Source organism: Ursus americanus, chromosome 8, assembly GCF_024610735.1.
Source record: "Ursus americanus isolate L20-20 chromosome 8, mUrsAme1.1.p, whole genome shotgun sequence".
Taxonomy (NCBI): Eukaryota; Metazoa; Chordata; class Mammalia; order Carnivora; family Ursidae; genus Ursus; species Ursus americanus.
This window is the reverse complement of record NC_142134.1, coordinates 70,289,398-70,313,281: the sequence shown is the minus strand read 5'-3', so window position 1 is coordinate 70,313,281 and position 23,884 is coordinate 70,289,398. Positions and strand designations below refer to the sequence as shown.

Below are 23,884 nucleotides of genomic sequence, written 5' to 3'. Positions count from 1 at the left end.
ATCAAAAAGTTTAAGCAATCTATACAATTAAAAACCCAGAATTGTACTTGTGTAGGTTTATAATTTTCTTCAACCCTTTGGCCTATCATTATAATAGAATAACACATTTGCGCTCTTGAATGTGGAATTGTGCAATGCCTCTTACTAGGAAGGTAGAGCTTTTTATCAGTAGAATGAATGTGGGAAAAGTGACAGTATATATTCCATCCAAGCTGAGGCTTTAAAAGGTATGGCAAGTTGCCCCAGTTCTCTTGAGTTTTGACCATCCAACATGAAAAGAACTTGCCCCACATAGCCATTATTCCTTCAGACTGGGACCTGCAGTCAGAGATCTGAGTGATCTCTGAAGTTCAGTACTCAGGTCACCCATAAGGATGCAACAGATTTCAGAGCTATTTGTTAGGCAGTATTACTGCACAAAACCTTGACTCATATGCTAAGCATAATGATTTTGATAGATCAAGGAAATCTTACTGCTTTTTTATTATGGCTTCATGAATAAAAGATATGAAAGGAATCTAGCATTAGAATTTTTTAAAAATAGCTGGTAGTCCTGAAGAAGAGGTATTTTTGAAAAATCACTGTAAGGTTTCATGAAGTTTTATTGATAAATATGTTGAACAGAGGAACAACAACTTTGCAATAATTAAAACAATTACCAGTTGTAAGATAAAATTGGGCATGCTGAGATTACCTCATTTATTTTAGTTATTTTAGAAGTTCTTCAACAAAACATTAATTAAAACAAATGCCTATGTGGTTAAATAAATGGCACTGAATAATCAACAATTATAAAATGCCATTAAATTATGCTGGGTAAAAAAATCTACAACTTTACTTACCAATGTTTAATAACTACTCTTTCTACAGAACTTTTGATTTTGAGTCCAATAAATGATGGTGAGATACATTATTTTATTTATTGGAAAACAAATTTTGAAAAATCAATTCTAGGCCAGATTTCTCTGTCCAGGTTATCTTTTCATGTCATAAAAGTTAAGTAAATACTATAACAGAACAGATTTATTTTATTTCTCAAACAAAATATGACAATAAATCAGATATCCCTGAAATAAGTTGTCTTTCATTTTGCAATTTTAACCATGAAGTTGTATAGGCTCAAAAGGGTCAAATTATGTACCTTATTAATAAAAGGCAATGTCATAATGCAAACTAATAGTAGGGTGCCTGGCTGGCTCAGTCGGTTAAGCATCGGCCTTCAGCTCAGATCATGATCCCAGGGCCCAGGGATCGAGCCCCCCATCAGGCTCCCTGGCCAGCAGGGAGCGTGCTTCTCCCTCTCCCTCTGCCTGCCACTCCCCTTGCTTGTGCTCTCTCTCTGTCAAATGAATAAATAAAATCTTTAAAAAATAAAAAAGAAAAGAAAAGAAAAGAAAAGAAAAGAAAAGAAAAGAAAGGAAAAAACTAACAGTAAATGACTAACAAAATATCAACCTTTTCACCACGGATATATATTCAGGTCAAAGTCTGGTTCCAATCATTTTACCTAATATGTCTTGGAAAGATAACAGACTTTGAAATTAGAGAGCCTTGGTACTGTGATATCTTTCCAAATTCTAGATGTGGCCTTTGGCAAGTTACTTTCTCTGGGCTTCAACTTCCTCATCTGTTAAAATGAGGATAATAATTACATCTTAAGGCGTAGTAAAAATTAAATAAGAACATATGCAGAAGACCTAACAAGTTCAATAGGTGTTACTTTCATTTTCTTTTAGATAATCATACTTCCTTTGAGCATTTTTATTCTCTTTAGTACCCTTCAACCGTAAGAAATAAATTTAAAGTTCCCAAAGACAAAGCCCAATGAAAAGTGAAAAAAGAGAATACTGAACTAGATTTCTCATGAAGGTCATGAAAAAGTGGTTATAACTATGTTGATTTTGAAGTAAGATACTGAAAGTGGGCAATGTTACTGAAAAATAATTTTTCATTATAAAACTACATATTAACCATACTGAAAACTACAAAGCAGAAAAAAACCTATTTATAATCCCATCATCCAGAGATAATGATTAACATTTTACAATATATTCTTTTAGTTTATATTCTATGCCTTTTTAAAAATTAGCATTAGCTGATTCTTTGAAAATATCAATAAAATTGATAAATCTTTATCCAGCCTAACCAAGTAAAAAAAGAGAAAATATCAGAAATTAAAGATGGGCCATCACTGTTGGGTATATAAATAATAAAAAGATAATAAAAAATATTATGAATAATATTAGTTGCCCACAATTTGGTAACCTCAGATGAAATGGACAAACTCCTTGAAAGACACTATCTACCAAATCTCACAAAAGGAATAATAGATAATCTCAACAGGACTATATCTATTAAAGAAATTCAATCAGGGACACGTGGGTGGCTCAGTTGGTTAAGCGTCTGCCTTTGGCTCAGGTCATGATCCCAGGGTCCTGGGATTGAGTCCTGCACTGGGCTCCTTGCTCAGCAGGAGCCTGCTTCTCCCTCTCCCTGCGGCTCCCCCTTTTTCTCTTTCTCTGACAAATAAATAAAATCTTTTAAAAAATTAAATCAACAATTAATAACCTTCTAAAACAGAAAGCTCCAAACCAGATGGTTTCTCTACAATGGTTTCTTGTTCCAGAAAATAAAAACAGAAGTATTTCCTCATTCTGTCATTATCTATCATCATTATCCAAGTACCAAAAATGGTCTGAACACCCCACCCAAGAAAATATGCAGATAGCAAAAAGTTTAGGACAAGATGCTCAATAGCATATCCCATTAGAAAACTGAAAATTAAGATGAGCTACCACCACACACCTACTAGAATGGTTTAAGTCTGAAACACAGAAAACATCATATGCTGGTGTGGATGCAGAACAAAAAGAACTTCAATTCATTGCTGGTGAGAACACAAAACGGTATGGCCGCTTTTGAAGATAGTCTTACAGTTTCTTCAAAGCTTAACATAATCTTTCCCTACTATCTAGCAATGGTGCTCCATTTAGGCAAATGCATTGAAAAGTTATGTCTATACAAAACCTTGCACACAAATGTTTATAGCAGCTTTATTAATAGTTACTAAAACTTGGAAGCAACCCAGATGTCTTTCAAGTAGATAAATGGATAAGCAAACTATGCTACATCCACCCAAGGCAGTATTAGTAATAAAAAGAAAGGAGCTATGATGCCATGAAAAGACATAGAGGACCTTACATGCATATTATTCAGTGAAAGAAGTGAGTCTGAAAAAACTAAATACTATACGATTTCAATGATATGACATTATGAAGAAGAAAAAACAAGACAGACAGGAAAAAGAGCAGTGTTTGACATGGGTTGGGGACAGGAGAAGAGAACTAAAAAGGCGGAATACAGGTGATTTTTAGGGCAGTGAAACTATTACATAGGATACTGTAATGTGGATACAGGACTACGAATTTGCCAAAATGCAGATTACTGTACAACACACACAGACTTAGCTAATGTAAACTATGGGGGCTTTAAGTCATAAAATACATCAATATTGGCTCAACAATTCTAACAAATGTACAACACCAATGAAAGATATTAACACAGAGAAACCTTGGAGGGGGGAGGGTATATGGGAAATCTTTGCACTTTCTACTTGATTTTTTCTCTAAGTTTAAACTGCTTTAAAAAATGCTATTTATTTTAAAAATTAGGATATTATACACATGCTTATTTGTCACAAATATTTCCTATGCTCAAATATACTTCTAAATTGTTTTTAATAAATAAGCATGTCCATCAAACAGATGTATCATAACTTATTTAATCAATACCCTATTGTTGGATATTCAGTCTGTTTCTCTAATCTTGGTATTATAGACAGCATGATGAATACACTCAGATAAGTTTTCGTGAGCACATGGATAAGAGCTAATATAATTTATATAACTACAAAATAGAGCAGTATTAGATTCCCTGGCTTTAAAATAAATAATCAATCCATACTGGAAAACTACTGACTTAATACTAGGCCATGAATTCCTAGAAGAGATCCTCCTTACTCATTTTTCTTTCCTTACTGCTCATCACAGTTCCTGACACAAAATAACCATTCCAAATATTTCATCTAACAAAAGAGGCAAGAATACACAATAGGGAAAAGACAGTCTCTTCAATAAATGTTGGGAAAACTGGGCAGCTACATGTAAAAGATGAAACTGGACCACCTTCCCAGATTATATACACGAATAAACTTAAAATGGATTAAAGACCTAAATGTGAGACCTGAAACCATAAAAATCCTAAAAGAGAACATAGGCAGCAATTTCTCTGACATTAGTGGTAGCAATATTTTTCTAGATATATCTGCTAGGGCAAAGGACACAAAAGCAAAAATAAACTATTGGGACTACATCAAAATAAAAAGCTTCTGCAGAGCAAAGGAAACCATCAACAAAGCAGAAAGACAACCTACTGAATGGGAAAAGATATTTGTAAATAACATGTCTGATAAGAGGTTAACATCCCAAATATATAAGGAACTTATTCAATACCAAAAGAAAAAAACAAACCTAAAAAATGAGCAGAGGACCGAAATAGACATTTTTCCAAAGAAGATATACAGATAGCCAACAGGCACATGAAAAGATCCTCAACATCACTCATCATCAGGGAGATACAAATCAAAACCACAATCAGATATCAGCTTCTATCTGTCAGAATGGCTAAAATCAAAAAGGCAAATAAGTGATGGGTATTAAGGAGGGCACTTGTGATGAGCACTGGTTGTTGTATGTAAGTGATAAATCACTAAATTCTATACCTGAAACTAATATTACACTGTATGTTAACTAACTAGAATTTAAATAAAAACTTGGAAATAAAGGGCAAGAAATAACAAGAGTTGGAGAGGATGTGGAGAAAAACACCTGAACGCTGTTAGTGGGAAGACAAATTGGTACACCAGTGTGGAAAACAGTATGGAGGTTCCTCAAAAAATTAAAAATAGAAATACCATATGATCCAATAATTCCACTATTGGGTATTTACCCGAAGAAAACAAAAACACTAATTCAAAAAGATATACGCACCCCTATGTTTATTGCAGCGTTATTTATAATAACCAAGATATAGGAAGCAACCCAGTGTCCATCGATAGATGAATGGAGAAGGAAGATGCAAGACTACACACACACACACACACACACACACACACACACACACACACACAGGAATATTACACAGCCTTAAAAAAGGATGCAATTGTGACATTTGCGAGAGCATGGATGGAGTCAGAGAGTATTATGTAAGTGAAATAAGTCAAACAGAGAAAGACAAATACCATATGATTTCACTCATGTGGAATCTAAATCAAACGAGTAAACTAAAAACAAACTGGACCTATAAATACACAGAATAAACTGATGCTTGCCAGAGAGAAAGGGGGCGGGTGGGTGAGAGGATGGGCAAAATGGACTAAGTGGAGGAGATAATAGCCTTCCAGTTATGAAATGAATAAGTCACAGGAATAAAGGCACAGCACAGGGAATATGGTTAATGATGTTGTAATAGCATTGTATGGTGACAGATGACAGCCACACTCTTGGTGAGCACAGCATTACACGTAGAGAAGTTGAATCACTATGTTGCAACACCTGAAACCAATGTTATATTGTGGGTCAACTATACTCATATAAAAATTTTTTAATGTTTTACCTAATAAATCTAATTAAAAAGTTGTTTTGTTGTCTCTATTATCATAATGTTTACAGTTGAAAAAAAATATGAAGTCAAAAATATTAAATTTCAGTCAGTGGTGCACTCAGGGGTCAGCGAACCTTTTCTATTAACAGCCAAATAGTATTTTAGGTTTTGCAGGCCATACCACCTGCCACACCATTCAACTCTACTGGTGTACTACAAATGCAGCCATTGACAATGTTTGACCAAATGAGAGGGGCTGTTTTCAATAAAACCTTATTAACTGAACAATTAAATTTGAATTTCACATAATTTTCATATGACATGAAATATTAATCTTTTTTTTCCAACTATTTAAAAATGTAAAAATTATTTTTAGCCCACAGGCCATTCAAAAATAGTAAATAAGCTGGATTTGGCCCATATGCTATAGCTTGTAGACCTCTAACATAATCTCCCTTTGGATCTATCAGTCTAGTTTACACAGGTTGACCACACGCTTTTCAAATTTTTGTAAATATCCATAGCCATGGCAAGGAAATCAGATGATCCCACAGGTGAAAGAAACCAGCTCACAAAAAAGACATGAAAAAGGACCGACTAAAGCAGGAAAAAAAGAGAGAATTTTTGCTTAAAAGTTCTGTGGCAGCAGGAAAAATAAGTTTTGGAGAGATGGAGAAGCAACAGAGGCACAGAATATAAGGAACTTTTCTGGGCATACATAAAAGTTTGAAGTTTATGGCATTCAAACCCTCTTTGGAGACTCCCCCCGCAAAAAAATAATAGTTGTATTTTCCCCAAAAGGAGAGAAATTCATAAAACATACCAAAGAAGATAGAAAACCAGGGCCTCTGTTTCTTTAACAACCAAATAAAAATTAGCACCACTCAAAAGCTTCCTTCAAACCATTCAATCTGGAGGTGGTTCCAAATCAAATTCCAGAATAAAAATACAAACCTCTCAAAACACTAATGTATACAATACAAAAGTCTTAAACTTAAAAATATGCTCTGTGTCACAGTTGATTTTTTAAGGTAGCAGTATGAAATTCAGAATATATTTTCCACAGAAATAGCAGTAGGTATGCAATGTAGTCTATCTAAATTTATATATTATAAAATTAAAATACTATGCATTTAATTTTATAACAAAAAATAATTTAGAATAATATACAAGAATCCTTAGCTAGCCAATAGATTTGGCTTCTGAGTTTTAGAAAGTGAGTTAACAAAGGTTCAGATTTCCAATGATTTATTTAAAAATATACACTAATCTTTGATTCCTGCATACAGATTTGCCTAGTGATAAATACCTATACTTATAGTCCCAGCATCTAAATATTAAACCATTTTTAACAATGGCAACAACAAAGAAAGCACACTTATTTATAAGAGGATAAGAAAGAAGCTGGAGAGGTGTATAATGCATAGTTTCTACATGCCTTTTCAAGAGGCTCTACACTTTTGATAGTACTGATTTAATTTCCCTCAAAACATTTGTATGGCTGTCTTCATCCTTGTACAGATACAGATTTATTGCAATAATTAATATCACATTCTTAAGGTTACCATTTAATTAGATGCTTTTTTAATTCAAAAAAGGAAATAAAAGGAGGAAGAATTTACCTAAGTAACCTGGAGAAAGAATATTTGGGGTGAAAAAAGGCAACAAATATGTGTCTATATGCAAGTTCCAAAGCTGAGCTAATTTTGTTAACTTCCCCCACCAAAAAAAGCACTAAAAGGACATAAAGTACAAGATCTATCTGAATTTAAATAAACTGAATGAGATATACAGCAATGGGTTATTAAATTACATAAGTAAATTAATTATAAATAGAACTACAATGAAATACTGTGCAGCCATTAAGAAAGATGGTCTAGACTTTATATACCCAAATGATATACCAGTGAACACAGCTGACACAGAAATTATACGTACTGTGCATATAGTATATACTACTATAATTAAAGAACAAACACATACAAACATATATCTTACATTCATATAAAAATGTATAAAAGTTATCTATGGATCATGGGAGTAGGGGTAATTTTTCCTTTCTGGCTTATCTGTATTTTTTAATTTCCTAAAATAAACATGTACAATTTATATACTAAAGAAATACTAGTCTAAAAACAAAATACAAAGCATTTATTCCTTAGAACATTCTGCCCTTTGTATAATAAACAATTTCTGAAGGAACACAAATATATACATATATATACAACTTTATAAATAAACAAGTGATAGTGGGGGAAGCAACAGGGTGAGTCACAAGCTATAATTTGGGTTGTCAGAAGGCAATTAAGTATAATGCTGACTTCTGACATGAATGAGGACAGCAGGGTAAGAAAGGAAGGCTGAAGAAATGTCTGGCTTAGGTTAAATTCTTGTTTTTTAAGATTTTTCCTTTGTTCATTTGTAAGCTCAGAAAAAAGGTGAAAATACAATTAGTATTGCTAAAAAATGTATCAGGTAAAAATACTTAATTCAGTGTTGAATTATGATAAGATGAGAAACGATTAAAGTTAAGAGAAATTAAAAAATGATCTTAGCTAGAAGAATGATAAAACACTAGAACAAGCACATTTTGCAGTCACCATTCTTAAAGTCACATTTTACATGGATATCAGTTCATCTCAGCAAAGACAGGTGGTTGGGACAAATGATCTTTCATAGATACTTTCAGGTCTATGATTCCTAACTTAATTATCTTGCTCAACATTAATAAAGAATGGGCAGAAAACTTTTGACTACTCCACCATCATTCCCTCACCTCAAAAGACTTATTTATACAGAAGAGAAAAGGACCTTATAGATGTCTTGGGTCTTGGTAGAATGGAAGGTACCATAGTAGAATAGAAGGTAAAAGGGTTAGGGCATAAAACAGACCAGATAACAGATTCAGAAATAATTCAATCAAAATCGAAATAGAAAATCTATACTAGCATTACCTATTTCGTGAATAAACTGTACTATAAAATTTCAGAGGTCTACAAAAGCGTTCTCCTACTGCTCTACATTTCCAAACAAGCAATAAAACAACTAAACTATGGTATCACAGCAACTATATCACAAATCAAAATCTTCCACTAGGATTTATGCTACAGCATTTGAAAGAAGTGGCTAATAAATGACAAACAGTATTATTATACATAAATATAAAACTCTGAACACACATGGTGGGATTTCTCAGAGCGACAATCTGATTTCCAGGCTGCCTGTGTCATGAGCAACAGGAAATATTTACTTAATTGAACCCTTTGAAATCTTCTTTAAGAATAAGTGAGGGTATGTAATATATAATAAAAATTAAATTTCAACATTAAGCCAAAAACAAGCTTCACTTTCCATTTTGATCAGCGTACTAAATTTTTTTAAAAGATTATGACAACGTTGTGTAATAACAAAAACAATATTTGGATCACTTTATTTAAAATACTAATTAAGCAAGACCACAAATTCTTGTTTAATGTAAAGTTAGCACAGAACAACCATTTTTCATTTGTTAAATGGGACAGAAAGTCACAATTTTAAAATAAAATTTAAAAAGCATTACCTTCAAATAAACTGAGGTCTCTTCGTAGCCGTGGTCCATAAAGCCCTTCTAAAATACTCTCAAAACCTGTATTGTAAAAGAGAGAAAAGTATATAACCTACAGGAAAAGTTAAATTTTATAATAATCAAAAAACATAAACCCAAATGAATTAGAAAATTATAAATTTAACTATGAGGTGCCATTTTTCCTTTAAGCTGAACTAGGCACTACACAAACTGTAAACAGTCACACAAAGACTGTCAGGAATTATGTGACTGTGAAGAATTTAAAATATCCAAATGTAAGTAAGTATTCACTACTAAAACAACGAAACATCTTTGTTATTTAGAAATATTCCAAGGTTGAAAAATTATAGCAGATATTTTTGGTAATAATTTTGTAGAGGAGAAGAATGAAAAAAGACATGTATTATGTTCCAGTTTATATCTGTAACAAAAAATGTTAATGTAAGGTTACAAGAATGAGTTTCAATAGGGAGAAAATCTTGCTGTGAAAAGTATGATGTACAAAATTTAAACCAATGAGCTTATAAAAATTAAAACACAATTTGTTCATGGCTATGGACTACCTTGTTTTAAGGAAAATAATCCTGAAAATCTTGTCAAGTTAACAAGAATCATGAATTTGCAAGAGTATTCTACCTTCTGGACATACTGATTTTAATATTTTAGAACTTTCTTTTTGAAGCCTGTATCTTATTCAATTTTAATCAGTTTACTGATGAAGTAACAGGCATCCCAAGAAAAATGACCAGGATGGCAGAAAAGGAAACCAAAAAAAGGAATGAATTTAAGAGTGCTTAAGTTAGGGAAGAAAAAAAAAAGGTAGTATGTTAGGTACGAAAAATGAAAGGTGAAGTAGATTTTTTTTTCAGTGGTATTCCTAAATTGTAAAACAATGGAAATACTTCTATAGAAATGTTTCATAAATCATAAAATGCTTTAATAAACATTTTAACATCTTTGAAATCAAGATGCATATCAATGGTGTTATAGCCAAAGAGTGGCAACATTTTTTCATTTAGTAGAATGTGAAGAAATGATGCAACTTAAAATCAATGATGTCTTAGATTTGACAAAATAACGTAGTTATCATTAGTAAATATGTAGTTGTTAAAATCTTCGTGAAATGATTCAGTACTAGTTCCTATGAGTGGAAATTACAGGCAGAAAAGTGAATGAATCATCAGAGAGAGCTTTCAAGAAAACTACATAAAAGACTTTCATATTAGGTAAAGACTCAGACCGAAAGAGCCCCAAATCTCTATTACTAAGATATTCTATTTATCAATGTGCTCCAAAAATATTGTAAACAACTATTTTAAGATGTTATTCTGTGTTATATTGGACAATATATCATACCCTCCCATATAAGCCTAATGAATTTAAATGCTGCACATTTTCTAGATTTAAGTCTGAAAAGAAGGCAAATAAGGACTTACACTTCTGTTCTACTGGGCCTCTCAGCTCCTCCCCAAATAAGAGCAAGGACTTACATATATCCTGTTCAGATTTATTCACAGTACATAGTGTTAGTGCTACTGTAAATGGTATCTTTTTAATTAAAAGTTTTGTTTCTTGTAGGTTAATAGAAACATAATTGGTGTTTGTATACTGACTCTGTATCTAGCAACATTGCTAAATTCTCTATAATAATTTATCTGGATATTCTTTGTGTACACAAAAACATCATCTATTGATAATGGTAGTTTTGTTTTTTTTCCTTTCCAATCCTTGCTGCTTTCTTTTTTCCTGTTCTTGCCTTACTGCCTTGGCTAGGACCTCCATTATTATGCTGCTGAAAATTAGTGATGAGAGCAGACATCCTTGACTTTGTGAAAATTAATAAAAGGAAATCTCATTTTTGGAGTCGGGAGGCCAGCAGGGGGAGCTCTTACATCCTACCACTAGTCGTCAATTGCAGACCCAAAGGAAGAGAGGGACTTAGCATGTGGAGACTACTTAACTATCCCAGAAGGAGGAAAAGAGGCTTTCCTCCTCTCCTGGCAGCAGTTCAGCCAATGAGAGACTGTCACAACTCCACCAATGAAAGGCCACTATACTCTGAATGCCCAGTTTGTTCCAGTGGACTTTTGTTTATAAGAGCCCACCACCCATCTTCCCTCCTTTTCTCTAGAAAGTCCCCCCAGGGGACTTGCCCATGGTTTTGTCATAGCTTGCTTGTCCAGGATGGCAATTCTCTGCTATTCCTGAATAAATCCATCTTTTGCTGGTAAAATAACTGGCAGTTTTATTTTTAAGCTTAACTACTTACGCCCAATCTAAATGGGAAAGCATTCAAAGTTTCGTCATTAAATATAATGCTTGCTATATCCTGTTAAACATCACTTGGGACATCTGGGTGGCTCAGTTGGTTGGTTAAATATCCGACTCTTGATTTCGGCTCAGGGCATAATGTCATGATTGTGGGATCAAGCCCCATGCTGAGCTCCGTGCTTAGCGGGGATCTGCTGGAGATTCTCTCTCCCTCTGCCCCTCCCCCACTTGCATGTGCACGTGTGTGTGTCTGTGTGTGTGTGTCTCTCTCCCTCTCTCTAAAATAAATAAATCTTAAAAAAATAAAATAAAATAAACACCACTTATCACATTAAGGAAGTTCCTTCTACATCTAGCTTGCAAGGGGGTTTTTACTACAGTCAACAGATGATGAATTTTATCAAAGTTATTTTTCATCTGAGATAATTGTGTCATTTTTCTTTATCTCTTAATATATGTTAAACCAACCTTTTTCCATTCCTAGGAAAAGCCAACATTATCATGAGGTATTTTTGCTGGGTTTCCTGTCCTCACAGTTCCTCTAAAATTTCTGCATCAATGGTCACCAACGAAACTGGTCTGTAAATTTCTTTTGCACTTAGCAAGTTCTGATATTAATGCTGTGCTGCCCTCAAAAAATGAATGGTAATGTTCTTTTCCTTTACCACCTGGGAAAAATGAAAAAATGTAGGGTGTCTTGCTTTAATATTTGGTAGAATATGCCAGGGATGCCACCTGGAAATCAAGTCTTTCTAAACAGGCTTATTACCAAATTTATTTAACTGTCATAGGACTACTCAGGTATTCTATTTCTTATGTTAGCTGTCAATTTCAACTATATTTCTCTATTTGCATAAAATGTTTCATTTAATTCTTTTATCTATCTAACGTCAACAGCATCAGCAGTCGTGTCCTTTTCACTTTTCATTCCTTATTTTGGTTATTTATACTTTCTCTTTTTTCTTAATAAAGTTCATTAAAAGTTTTCAATTTTTTTAATTTAAAAAGAATGTTTTTTTTGATTCCTTGATCTTCTTTTTTGCATGTATGTTTTTTTACCCATTAATTTCTGCTCCTGCCTTTATTTCTTCATGCTCTCTATTTTGAGTTTATTTAGCTCTTATTTTTCCTTTTTGAAATGGATGTTTATCTCATTAACTATCAGCTGTTCTTCTTTCCTAACTTATATATTTAAAGCTATGAATTTCCATCTAAATACTCCATTAAGCTATATTCTACAACTTTTGATACAGAATATTTTCTCATCATTTGGTTAAATTATTTCCCAATTTCCATTACGACTCCTTTTGGGATTCATGGTTTTTGGAAGCCTATTTTTTTAACTGATCTGAAGAAAATGCCCAATATAACTTCAAGCCATCGAAATTTCCTGAGATTGTTTTTATGGTTGATATAGACAACTTTTTTTTTTTTTTAAGATTTTATTTATTTATTTGACAGAGAGAGAAACAGCCAGTGAGAGAGGGAACACAAGCAGGGAGAGTGGGAAAGGAAGAAGCAGGCTCATAGCGGAGGAGCCTGATGTGGGGCTCGATCCCATAACGCCGGGATCACGCCCTGAGCCGAAGGCAGACGCTTAGCCACTGTGCCACTCAGGCGCCCCGATATAGACAACTTCTGAAAATTCTCTGCATATACTTGAAAAGAACATGGACTCTAAAACTATTGGATACAGCAGTCTTTATTTGTTCATTAGGTTAACATGTTACCTGTGCTCTTTAAATTATCCTTATTCATTTTTGTTATTTAACATCTCTTCTACCAATTGTTGAGAAAAGTATCTAAAATCTTCCATAAAACCGTGACTTTCTCTATTTCTTTGAACTTCTGCTTTATGTATTTTTCTCTATTTCTTTGAACTTCTGCTTTATGTATTTTTGAAGCTATATTATTGTTTATAATTTTGTAATTGTTATAGGTTCCTCGTGAGCAGAACTTTATCCAATTATGAAGTGACTTATTTTATTTCTAGCAATGATTTTTCATTACACTATATGGTCTAATATTATACAGCTATAAAACATTTTTGTTATTGTTTCTATGATATGTCTTCTTTAATTATTTCTTTATAATTTTTCTGCATTGTTAATGTGGGATATCTTTTAAAAACACTCTGACAAATAAAATAACACTGATATTTTGTCAGAATTTAGTAACTTAAATTTAAGAGTTACCAATATATTTGTTTTTTTTTTTTAAGATTTGTATTTATTAATTTGTCAGAAAGAGAGAGCAAGCGCACACAAGCAAGGAGGGGGAGTGGCAGGCAGAGGGAGAAGCAGGCTCCCCGCTGAGCAGGGAGACCGATGTGTGACTCAGTCCCAGGATCATGACCTGGGTTAAGAGTTACCAATATATATATATTTTTTAAGGTTTGTATTTATTAATTTGTCAGAAAGAGAGAGCAAGCGCACACACGCAAGGAGGGGGAGCGGCAGGCAGAGGGAGAAGCAGGCTCCCCGCTGAGCAGGGAGACCGATGTGTGACTCAGTCTGGGATCATGACCTGAGCCGAAGGCAGCTACTTAACTGACTGAGCCACCCAGGCGTCTCTGTTTGGGTTTACATTTTTTATCTACTTTTATCCTATTTGTGTCTGTTCCGTGGTTCTGTTTCTCTCCTTTCTTGCAAATTTTGGAATTGACTATTTTTCATTCCATTTGCTCTTCCCTATCAGTATGAAAATTATGTCCTTTATTTCTATGCTTTCTGAGGTTAGCCCTAAAATTAAGATATAAGTCTAAAGTTAATCAAAATCTTTACCCACCATTGCAGGACTCAGACCTCCTCCTATTTATGCTACTGTTCTGTGTACTTTACTAAGCATTATGTTCTATTATGTTTAGACACATATTTACCACTGTCTTTGCTCTTCATTACTTATCATACCTCAGAGCACCCACCTTGGAATACTTTCCTTCTGCGTAAAGTAATGCCTTTACTGAGCATCTGTTGCTGGTAACACCCTTCATAAAACTCTGAATAAAAGTGTCTAAGTCGTCCTCACTATATACTCTATGTTACTCTCTTCTGTATTCTACATCTCTTTCTCTTTTAACTGCATTCTGGTTAATTTCTTCTACTCTCTATATATTCCATTTCACAAATTCCCTTTATTGTACAATCAGCTGACAAATACATCCTCTGATTTTTTTTTTAAAGATTTTATTTATTCATTTGTCAGAAAGAGAGAGAGTGAGCAAGCACAAGCAGGAGGGAACAGTAGGCAGAGGGAGAAGCAGGCTCCCAGCTGAGCAGGGAGCCCAATGCGGAACTTGATCCCAGGACCCTTGGCTCATTACGTGAGCCAAAGGCAGACACTTAACCAACTGAGCCACCCAGGCGTCCTGTCATCCTCTGATTTTTTAAAGTCAACTTTAAAGACATAATTTTCATACAATATCATGTACGCATTTTAAAAATAAAGTTTCAATAAGTTTTGACAAATGCATACTTTCATTTACTCAAGAACACAATCAAGACAGAATTACTTCCATCAGCTCAAATGGTACCCTTGTGCCATTTTGAGTAAACTGCATGACAACTCAAAGCCCTAAGAAAAACTCTATTTTCTGTCATTATAAACTAGATTTGTCTTTTCTAGAGCTGCATCTAAATGGAATCACAAAACATACACTCTTTTGTGTCTCGCTTCTTTAATCAGCAAACTGTGAGATGCATCATGTTGTTACGCTTATCAGTAGTACTTTCCTTTTAATTGTGGAGATGTATTCCCTTATATGGATATATGACAAATTGTTTACCAATTCTCATGTTGATGGATATTTGGGCTGTTTAGAATGTGTGGATATTATAAATAAAGCTGATATGTACATGCATGTATAAGTCTTTATAAATATGTTATCACTTCTCTTTAATAAATATCTAAGAGTGCTATTGCTGGGTTTAGTGGTAGAGTTGTTTTGGTTTGTTGTTAAAAATTTTTTTTTTTAAGATTTTATTCATTTACTTGACAGAGACAGCCAGCGAGAGAGGGAACACAAGCAGGGGGAATGGGAGAGGGAGAAGCAGGCTCCCAGCGGAGGAGCCTGATGTGGGGCTCAATCCCAGAACGCTGGGATCACGCCCTGAGCCGAAGGCAGACGCTTAACGACTGTGCCACCCAGGCAAAATGGCTGTAGTCTTTTACATTCCCACCAGTAATATGCAAGAGATCGGTTGCACCAGAGCTTATCAACATATTAATACTGTCAATCTTTTTAACTTCAGCACTCTAATGAATGTGTATGGGTATCTCAAAGCGGTTGTAATTTCCAATTCCTTGATGACTAACGACTGTTAGCATCCTTTCCATTGAAATGTCTCTATTTTGTTATTGTAACAGGGTAAAGCTGGCCTCATAAAGCAAATTGAGAAGTGAGCTATTCTTCTCTATTTTCTGAGTTTGTGTATTTTAGTATTTATTCATTAACTATAAACCAGACCTGGAGTTTTATGTTAAGGTTTTAAGTTATGCATTGGGGTTTTTTTTAAGATTTTATTTATTTATTGGACAGAGAGAGACACAGCGAGAGAGGGAACACCAGCAGGGGAAGTGAGAGGGAGAAGCAGGCTTTCCGCTGAGCAGGGAGCCCAATGATGCGGGGCTCAATTTCAGGACCTGGGATCACGACCTGAGCCAAAGGCAGACACTTAAAGACTGAGCCACCCAGGCGCCCCTGAATTGGGTTTTTAAAATCAATATAAAATATTCAGGTTACTAATTTTTAACTGAGTCACTTTTGGCCACTCATATCTTATAGTATTTATTTGCATAAAGTTGTTCGAAAGATTTTATTACCCTTTAATGTCTGTAGAATCTGTAGTGATAGCCCCCTTTCATTCCTATTACTGGTTTAAGTATCTCCTCTCCTTTTTCAATGATCAGTCCAGACAAAATTTTAGCAATTTTATTGATCTTTGCAAAATACCAGTTATGGTTTCAATGATTTTCTTAACTGTCCATCCATTTCTTTGATTTTGATTTCTACCCTACCTTCATTACATTCTTCCTTCTAATTATTTTTTGTTTCATTTGCACATATTTTTCTAAGTTTTCCAGGTAGAAACTTAGATCATTGATTTTATCCATCGTCCTTTTCTAATAAAAGCATTAAACTATAAGTTTCTCTGTATTCACTTTAGCTCCATCTCATAAATTCTGATAAACTGTCTTTCTACTTTCATTCAGTTCAAAATGTTTGCAATTTCCCTTATGTCTTCTCTTACACATAGGCTATAAATGTGTTAATTTCCAAATATTTGGTCATTTTCCAGAAATCTTTGTTACTAAATCTGATTGAATCCCTGTGATCACAAAATATATTTTGTAAGATTACAATCATTTTAAATTTACTGAGGTTTTATTTACAAGTAGCATATGATGTATGTTGGTGAATATTCCATGTACACTTGAAAAGAATGTGTATCTGCAGCTACTGGGTAGATTGTACCATAAATGCCAGTTAAGCCTAGCTGACTGATAGTGTTCTTTACGTCTTCTGTAATCCTTTGCTTTTTTAAGTATTCTACATTTTCGATTTTTCTCCTTTAGGTTCTGTCAGCTTTTGCTTCATTTATTTGGAAGCTCTGATATTAGGTGCATATATTTTTTATTAGGTTTCCTTTGTGACTCGATCTCATCATTAAAAAATTTTCCTCTTGGGGGTGCCTGGGTGGCGCAGTCGTTAAGCGTCTGCCTTCGGCTCAGGGCGTGATCCCAGCGTTCTGGGATCGAGCCCCACGTCAGGCTCCTCTGCTGGGAGCCTGCTTCTTCCTCTCCTACTCCCCCTGCTTGTGTTCCCTCTCTCACTGGCTGTCTCTCTCTCTGTCAAATAAATAAATAAAATCTTTAAAAAAATTTTTTTTCCCTCTTTACTCTGTTTTAAAGCCCTATTCCTTAAAGTCCACTGTGTCTGATATATCAGCCACACCAACTTTTTTATGATTGGCATTTTTGTTACCTCTTTTCCATCCTCTAACTTTTAACCCATGTCTTTATACTTACATTGAGTTTCTTGTGGCCAAGACACAGCTGAATCTTCCATTTTTATCCAGTTTGTAAATCTCTACTTTTTAATTGAAATGTTTGGACCATTAATATTTAATTATCAATATAGCTGGGTTTATATCTCCCATCTTGTTACCTGTTTTTGATTTGTCACATCTATTACATGTTCCTTCCTCCCATTCTCACCTCCCACAATATTCTTTTAGGTTAAATAAGAATTTTTAATTTTCTATTTTATTGCCACCATTAGTTTATTATCTATTCCTCTTTAGATTTTTAGCGCTGCTACAGGGCTACAAAGGTTTTCTCTTAAAAGTTTTAGATATTGAAGTTTTACATTTAGGTCTACAGTCCATTTTGATTATTCTTTGTGAATGATGTGATAGGGTTGATATTTTTTTGTTCTATATTGACATTTACTTGATCCAGCACTATTTGTTGAACCATTTCTTTCCTTTTTACATTCTCCATTTCCTTCTTCATTATGTTTATGTTATCCCTTGGTCCTTGAGTACACTGAACAAATTTTAATAGCAGTTTTAAACATCCTTATCTGCCAATTTCATTATCTATTATTTCTAGTTTAATTCTATTAACTGATATTTCTCCTGATGATGAGATACATTTTCCTGTTTTTGCACATTTAGTAATTTTATGTGGATGCCAAACATTATGAATTTTACATTGTGAGTGCTGGATTTTTTTTTTTCTTTTAAAGAGTGTCATACTTTGTTTATTCAAAAAGTTAAAAATACTTGAAGATAATTTTGGGGCTTTTAGAAAAAGGTATCTAGAACAAAAGCACAAAAATCTTCCCACTACTATGTTTAGCTTTCATGGATCTCCACTGAATAACTCTTGTAATTCCATGATTGCTCTTACTCTAGTTGGTGGGAACCTGAATGACTCCCAGCCCTGTGAGAGTTCTAGCAACTGTTCAGATTACAACTCACTGGTATCATTCTTTCCTAAAAGTGTTATTTATCAGCTCTTGTGGATGTCTGTCCTACATATGCATTAACTGGTTTCCAAAGATTCGAGGGTAACATGTGCTGGTTCCTTGAGATCTTTTTCTATGAACTTCCACTTTTCTGGCACTATGCCCCCACAAATTCTAGCCACTTAAAATACTCTGAATGCTGATCTCTGTCGTCTCAAGTCAGTGAGACTACTGGGCTCTTTCTGGGATCATCTTGCCTCCAAAATGGTGGAGTGATCATAGAGCCTCTATCATTAATTTCATTTTTCTCAGGGACCACAGTCTTATGCTACCTGTTTTCCAATGCTGAAACAAATTTCTTTTAAATATACACTCCAGTTTCTGAGCTGTCTACACCAGACGATAAATCCAAACCCTCTTATTTCTTCATGGTTAGAATTAGAAGTTCATCTGCTGACTTGTTAGTTTAATAATTTACATAAATTTTATTTTGTTCTTTTTCAAATATTTAACATCTTTTTTTATAGCTCCCCATTCCTAGAAAATATTTAGGTCTGTCATTTTTTCAAATATGGGAAGCATGACCATTTTAAAAATCAGTATCTGCTCATCACAATATCTTATTGTGTATAAGGGTGTTCTGATGTCTCACGGTTCTTGCTCATCTTGCCTGTTTCTTTGTGCACTTAATTCAGTACTTACTGGGTTCTGTCCTCAAAAGATTAAAAATTCCAAGGCCTAGAATGGATGTACCCTCCTCCAAAGATGCTCACTGTTTGCTTCCAGAAGGCACCTAAAGGCACCATCAGTTAGAAACCATCTTGTGGTAGGTAGAATGAATGGCCTCACAGAAATGTTCATGTTCCAATAGCCACTACCCATGAATAAATTATGTTACATGGCAAGAAGGCATTAAAGATACAGGTGAGTTTAAGGTTGCTAATTAGTTGATCTTATAATAAGATCATACTGGTGGACCCACTATAATCACAAAAATCTTTAAAATGGGAAGAGAAAGGCAGAAGAGTCAGAATGAGATGGCATCATTAGAAAGACTCAACTGGTCAATGCTGGCTTTGAAGACAGAAAGGAGCCACAAGCCACAGAGTGCTGGCAACCTCTAAAAGTTGGAAAACAGAAGAAAATGTATGCTGCCCTGAACCTTTCATAAAGGAGTACAGCACTGCCAACTTGATTTTAGCCCAGTGAGGCCCACTTCAGACTTCTGACCCTCAGAATTGTAAGATAAGAAGTTAGTGTTACCTTAAGCCACTAAATCTGGGTTAATCTGTTACAACAACAGTAGGAAACTAATACATGCTTCTTAGTCCATTCAGGTGGTTATAACAAAATAACAGAAACTGAGTAGCTTATAAACAGCAAACATTTATTTCTCACAGTTCTGGAGGCTATAAATCCAAGATCAGAGTGCCAGCATGGTCAGATTCTGGTGAAGGCTCTCATCTGGGTTACAGAATGCCAAATTCTCTATGTGTCCTCACATAGTGGAAAAGGGTGAGCTAGCTCTCTGGGGTCACCTTTAAAAGGGTACTAATCCTACTAATCCCGATCCCATGAAAGTTGCACCCTCATGATCTAATCACATCTAGAAGGTCCCACCTCCTAATATCATTGCTTTGAGCATTAAATTTTCAACACAGGAATTTTAGGGGAACACAAAAATTCAGACCATAGTAACACTTCAAACCAATATTACAGCCTGAGGTTCCTTGATTGTCAGGATATAGATGTGCTAGAAGGCCAGTCTGTGACAAATTCAATCTCAGGTATTTTTCTCCTTTTACTTCTTCCTTTTCCTGCTCTGCTCATCAGGCAACTGCAGAGAGGAAGGATGATTTTAGATCTGGTTGCTTTTACCCTGAAGGCATGGCCTTTTGAAGTCTGGCTTAGTTTGCAGAGGATCTCCTATAAGAACGTCTCCCTTGGACAAGCCCTAAGGCTTGAATTTTGATCCTTTTGCCTAGTTAGCCAGGAAAACACAAATAAACAATATTAACAAAGGACTTCAAGTTTAAGCAGCTTTTGCCTCTTACTTTCTACTTACCTCTAACATTAGCCTAGGTATTCCCAACTGTCTTTCCAGCTCTAATTTTTTTTAAATCTAACATTTTTTTCACTGCTTTCAGCAGAAAGATTTATCTACATAACTGAGATCAACCTTACCAAAAGACCAAAATTCCTTGTGCATTCAGTTTGACTATAATATAGAGTTCATTTATATAAATACATGCAGTTTATCCATTTCTCTATTGAGAGCTGTGTGACTTTTCACTTTTTTGTTATTATGAACAATGGTGTATTAAAATTCTTGATAAATGTGTCATCCTGTCCAAGTGTTAGTTTCTTCTGTACAGAAATCTATAAGCGGAATTACATGGTCCTAAGGTATGCACATTTTCAACTTTACCAGATATTGCATTATATGATTATTTTATAAGTCTATCAGCAATGTCTAAGAGTTCCTATTTTCCCCCAAATAACCCAAACTTGGTATTATCAGAATTTATATTTGTCAAACACATTAAAATGAAATCATCTATCATTTTAATTTGCAGTTTCTTAGTTATTACTGAGGTTTAGCATATTTTGAAATGTTCTATGTTCCAATTGCCCTTTTGCCACTTTTCAAATGATTGTTGGCCTTTTAAAAATTCAGTCACAGTTTTATGCATTCTGATGATAATTGTCAATTTCATGAACTGTATCCATCCCCCAACTATGGCTTGACTTTTCATTTCATTCTCTCATACCGAAGTTTGTTTTATTTTAATATAGCATACTTTTTTTTGTGTATCTTGTTTTATGGCCTGCAAATTGTTTCTTGGATAAAAAAATTTTGGGGGGGCGCCTGGGTGGCACAGCCGTTAAGCGTCTGCCTTCGGCTCAGGGCGTGATCCCGGCGTTATGGGATCGAGCCCCACATCAGGCTCCTCCGCTACGAGCCTGCTTCTTCCTCTCCCACTCCCCCTGCTTGTGTTCCCTCTCTCGCTGGCTGTCTCTATCTGTGTTAAATAAATAAATAAAATCTTTAAAAAAAAAATTTTTTTTTTGACAAAGATAATTATTTTACATGTGTATTATAAAATTCTGAAGTTTTGCTTTATATATGTAGTTCTTAAATCTATCAGAATTCATTTTCTAGCAAGAGTCTAATATAGAACCCCAACTGTATCCCAAACATTACACTATCTCAAATGAGGGGCACCTGGGTGGCTCAGTCCGTTAAGCGTCCAACTCTTGATTTCAGCTCAGATCATGATCTCAGGGTCCTAGGATCAAGTCCCACATCAGGCTCCATGCTCAGCATGGGGTCTGCTTAAGATTCTTTCTCTCCCTCTCCCTCTGCCCCTCCTTCCACTCAGGCTCTCTAAAAATTTTTTTAAAAATAAAATTTAAAAACAAATAAATAAAAATATCTCAAATGATTAGTAAGGCTTCCTTTATGTCCCTGAAGTCCCAAAACATAAGTCTATATTTTTTTTTTTTAAAGATTTTATTTATTTATTTATTTGACAGAGATAGAGACAGCCAGCGAGAGAGGGAACACAAGCAGGGGGAGTGGAAGAGGAAGAAGCAGGCTCATAGCAGAGGAGCCTGATGTGGGGCTCGATCCCATAACGCCGGGATCACGCCCTGAGCCGAAGGCAGACGCTTAACCGCTGTGCCACCCAGGCGCCCCAATATTTTTTTAATTAATAGCTTTATTGAGATATAATTTACCACCATAAAATTTATTCATTGTAAATATACAATTTCGTGATTTTAATATAGAGCTGTATAATCATCACCACAATCTAATTTTAGAACATTCCATCACCTCCAAAAGAAATATTGTACCCACTTAAGAGTCACCTCCTTCCTACTCCAGCCCTAAGTACCTATTAATCCACTTTTTGTCTCTACAGATTTGCCTTTTCTGGATATTTCATATAAACAAAGTCATGTAATATGTGCTTTTTTGTGTGTCTGGCTTCTTTCATTGAGTATAATGTCTTTCAGATTCATCAATGTTGTAGCATATATTAGTATTTCACTACAACTGTATATCCATTTATCAGCTTATAGAACTTTGGGTTGTTTCCACTTTCTGGCCACTGTCAATAACGCTGCTATGAACATTTGTGTCCAAAGTGTAGACACATATTTTCATTTCTACTGGGTTGGTACACAGAAATAGAACTGGAATTGCTAGGTCATATGATAATTTTATGTTTAACATTTTAAGAAATTAAAATGAAAAAAAAAGAAAGAAATTACCAAGCTGTCTTCCAAAGTAGCGGGACCATTTTATACTCCCACCAGTGATTTCTCTACATTCTTACCAACACTTGTCTTTTTTATTATAGCCACTCTAGTAAGTATGAAGTGGTATCTCATTTTCCTCATGACTAATAACGTTTAACTGTTTATGTGCTTATTGGTAATTTGTATATGTTCTTCAGTAAAAAAAGTCTACTCAAAGCCTTTCCTTACATTATAACTGGGTTATCTGTCTTTTCATTATTGAGTTGTTGAAGTTCTTATGGAAATAGGTCATTTATCAGACACATAATTTATCTGCAAATATTTTCTCCACTCTGTGGGCTCTTTCCACTTTTTTGATGATGTCTTTTGAAGCACAAAGGTTTGTAACTTTGATTAAATCCAGTTTATCAACTTTTATTTGTGGATCTGTTTTTAGGCTCACCATTAATCTTTCTGTCTACTAATAAGCAAATACCACAATGGTTGTTAAGCATTACAAGGGTTTTAAAAAATATTCTTAATAACATTTATTTTCTTAAAAAACTGTAACATATAATTTGTTGACATTATTCTTGCTTACCTTATGGTTTTCATGGAGACCAAAAATTTTAATTAAAAAAAAAATTTCTTTTTGGTATACCCAATGGATATGGCAACATAAAACCAGTAAACTTGCTAAACTCCTCTACCCGTTTTAATAATATATCTATTGTCTCTCTTACATTTTTCCATACAAATACATGTGGAAAGCCACAAATATAATTCCTTTTTCAAATCATTGTGCTTTTCTTCACCCCTAATTCTATTGCTTTGGTTAAGGCCTCCAGTTAATGTTCAACAGGATTGGTAATACTCTGAATTACATATACAAGAACAAGGATAAGAATTATAGCACATTTCCCATCCAAAACTGTGCAAGCCAGAAGACAATGGAGTGACATTTTTAAGTACTAAAAGAAACTATCAACCCAGAATTCTATACTCAGTAAAGATATCTTTCAAAAATGAAGGTGAAATAAAGACATTTCAGACTCGCCCATCAAAAAAAAAAAAAAAAAAACACTGAGAAAATTACTTATCAGAAGACCCGCAATACAAGAAATATTAAATGAAATTATTCAAGCAGAAGAAATACAGACCATTGGTGCTAT

General features: G+C 34.4%; 1 protein-coding gene across 6 annotated transcripts in view; it reads right to left on the bottom strand.

Annotated features, from left to right (window-relative positions):
• LCORL (ligand dependent nuclear receptor corepressor like) overlaps positions 1–23,884 on the bottom strand; it is a 163,019-nt gene that overhangs the window by 108,198 nt on the left and 30,937 nt on the right. For all 6 annotated transcript variants that reach the window (XM_045771434.2, XM_045771439.2, XM_045771440.1 and 3 more), the window contains one exon: positions 9,221–9,286. In XM_045771434.2, coding sequence (XP_045627390.2) covers positions 9,221–9,286 — 66 coding nt within the window. Of the gene's footprint in view, positions 1–9,220; positions 9,287–23,884 lie in introns of those variants that run through there.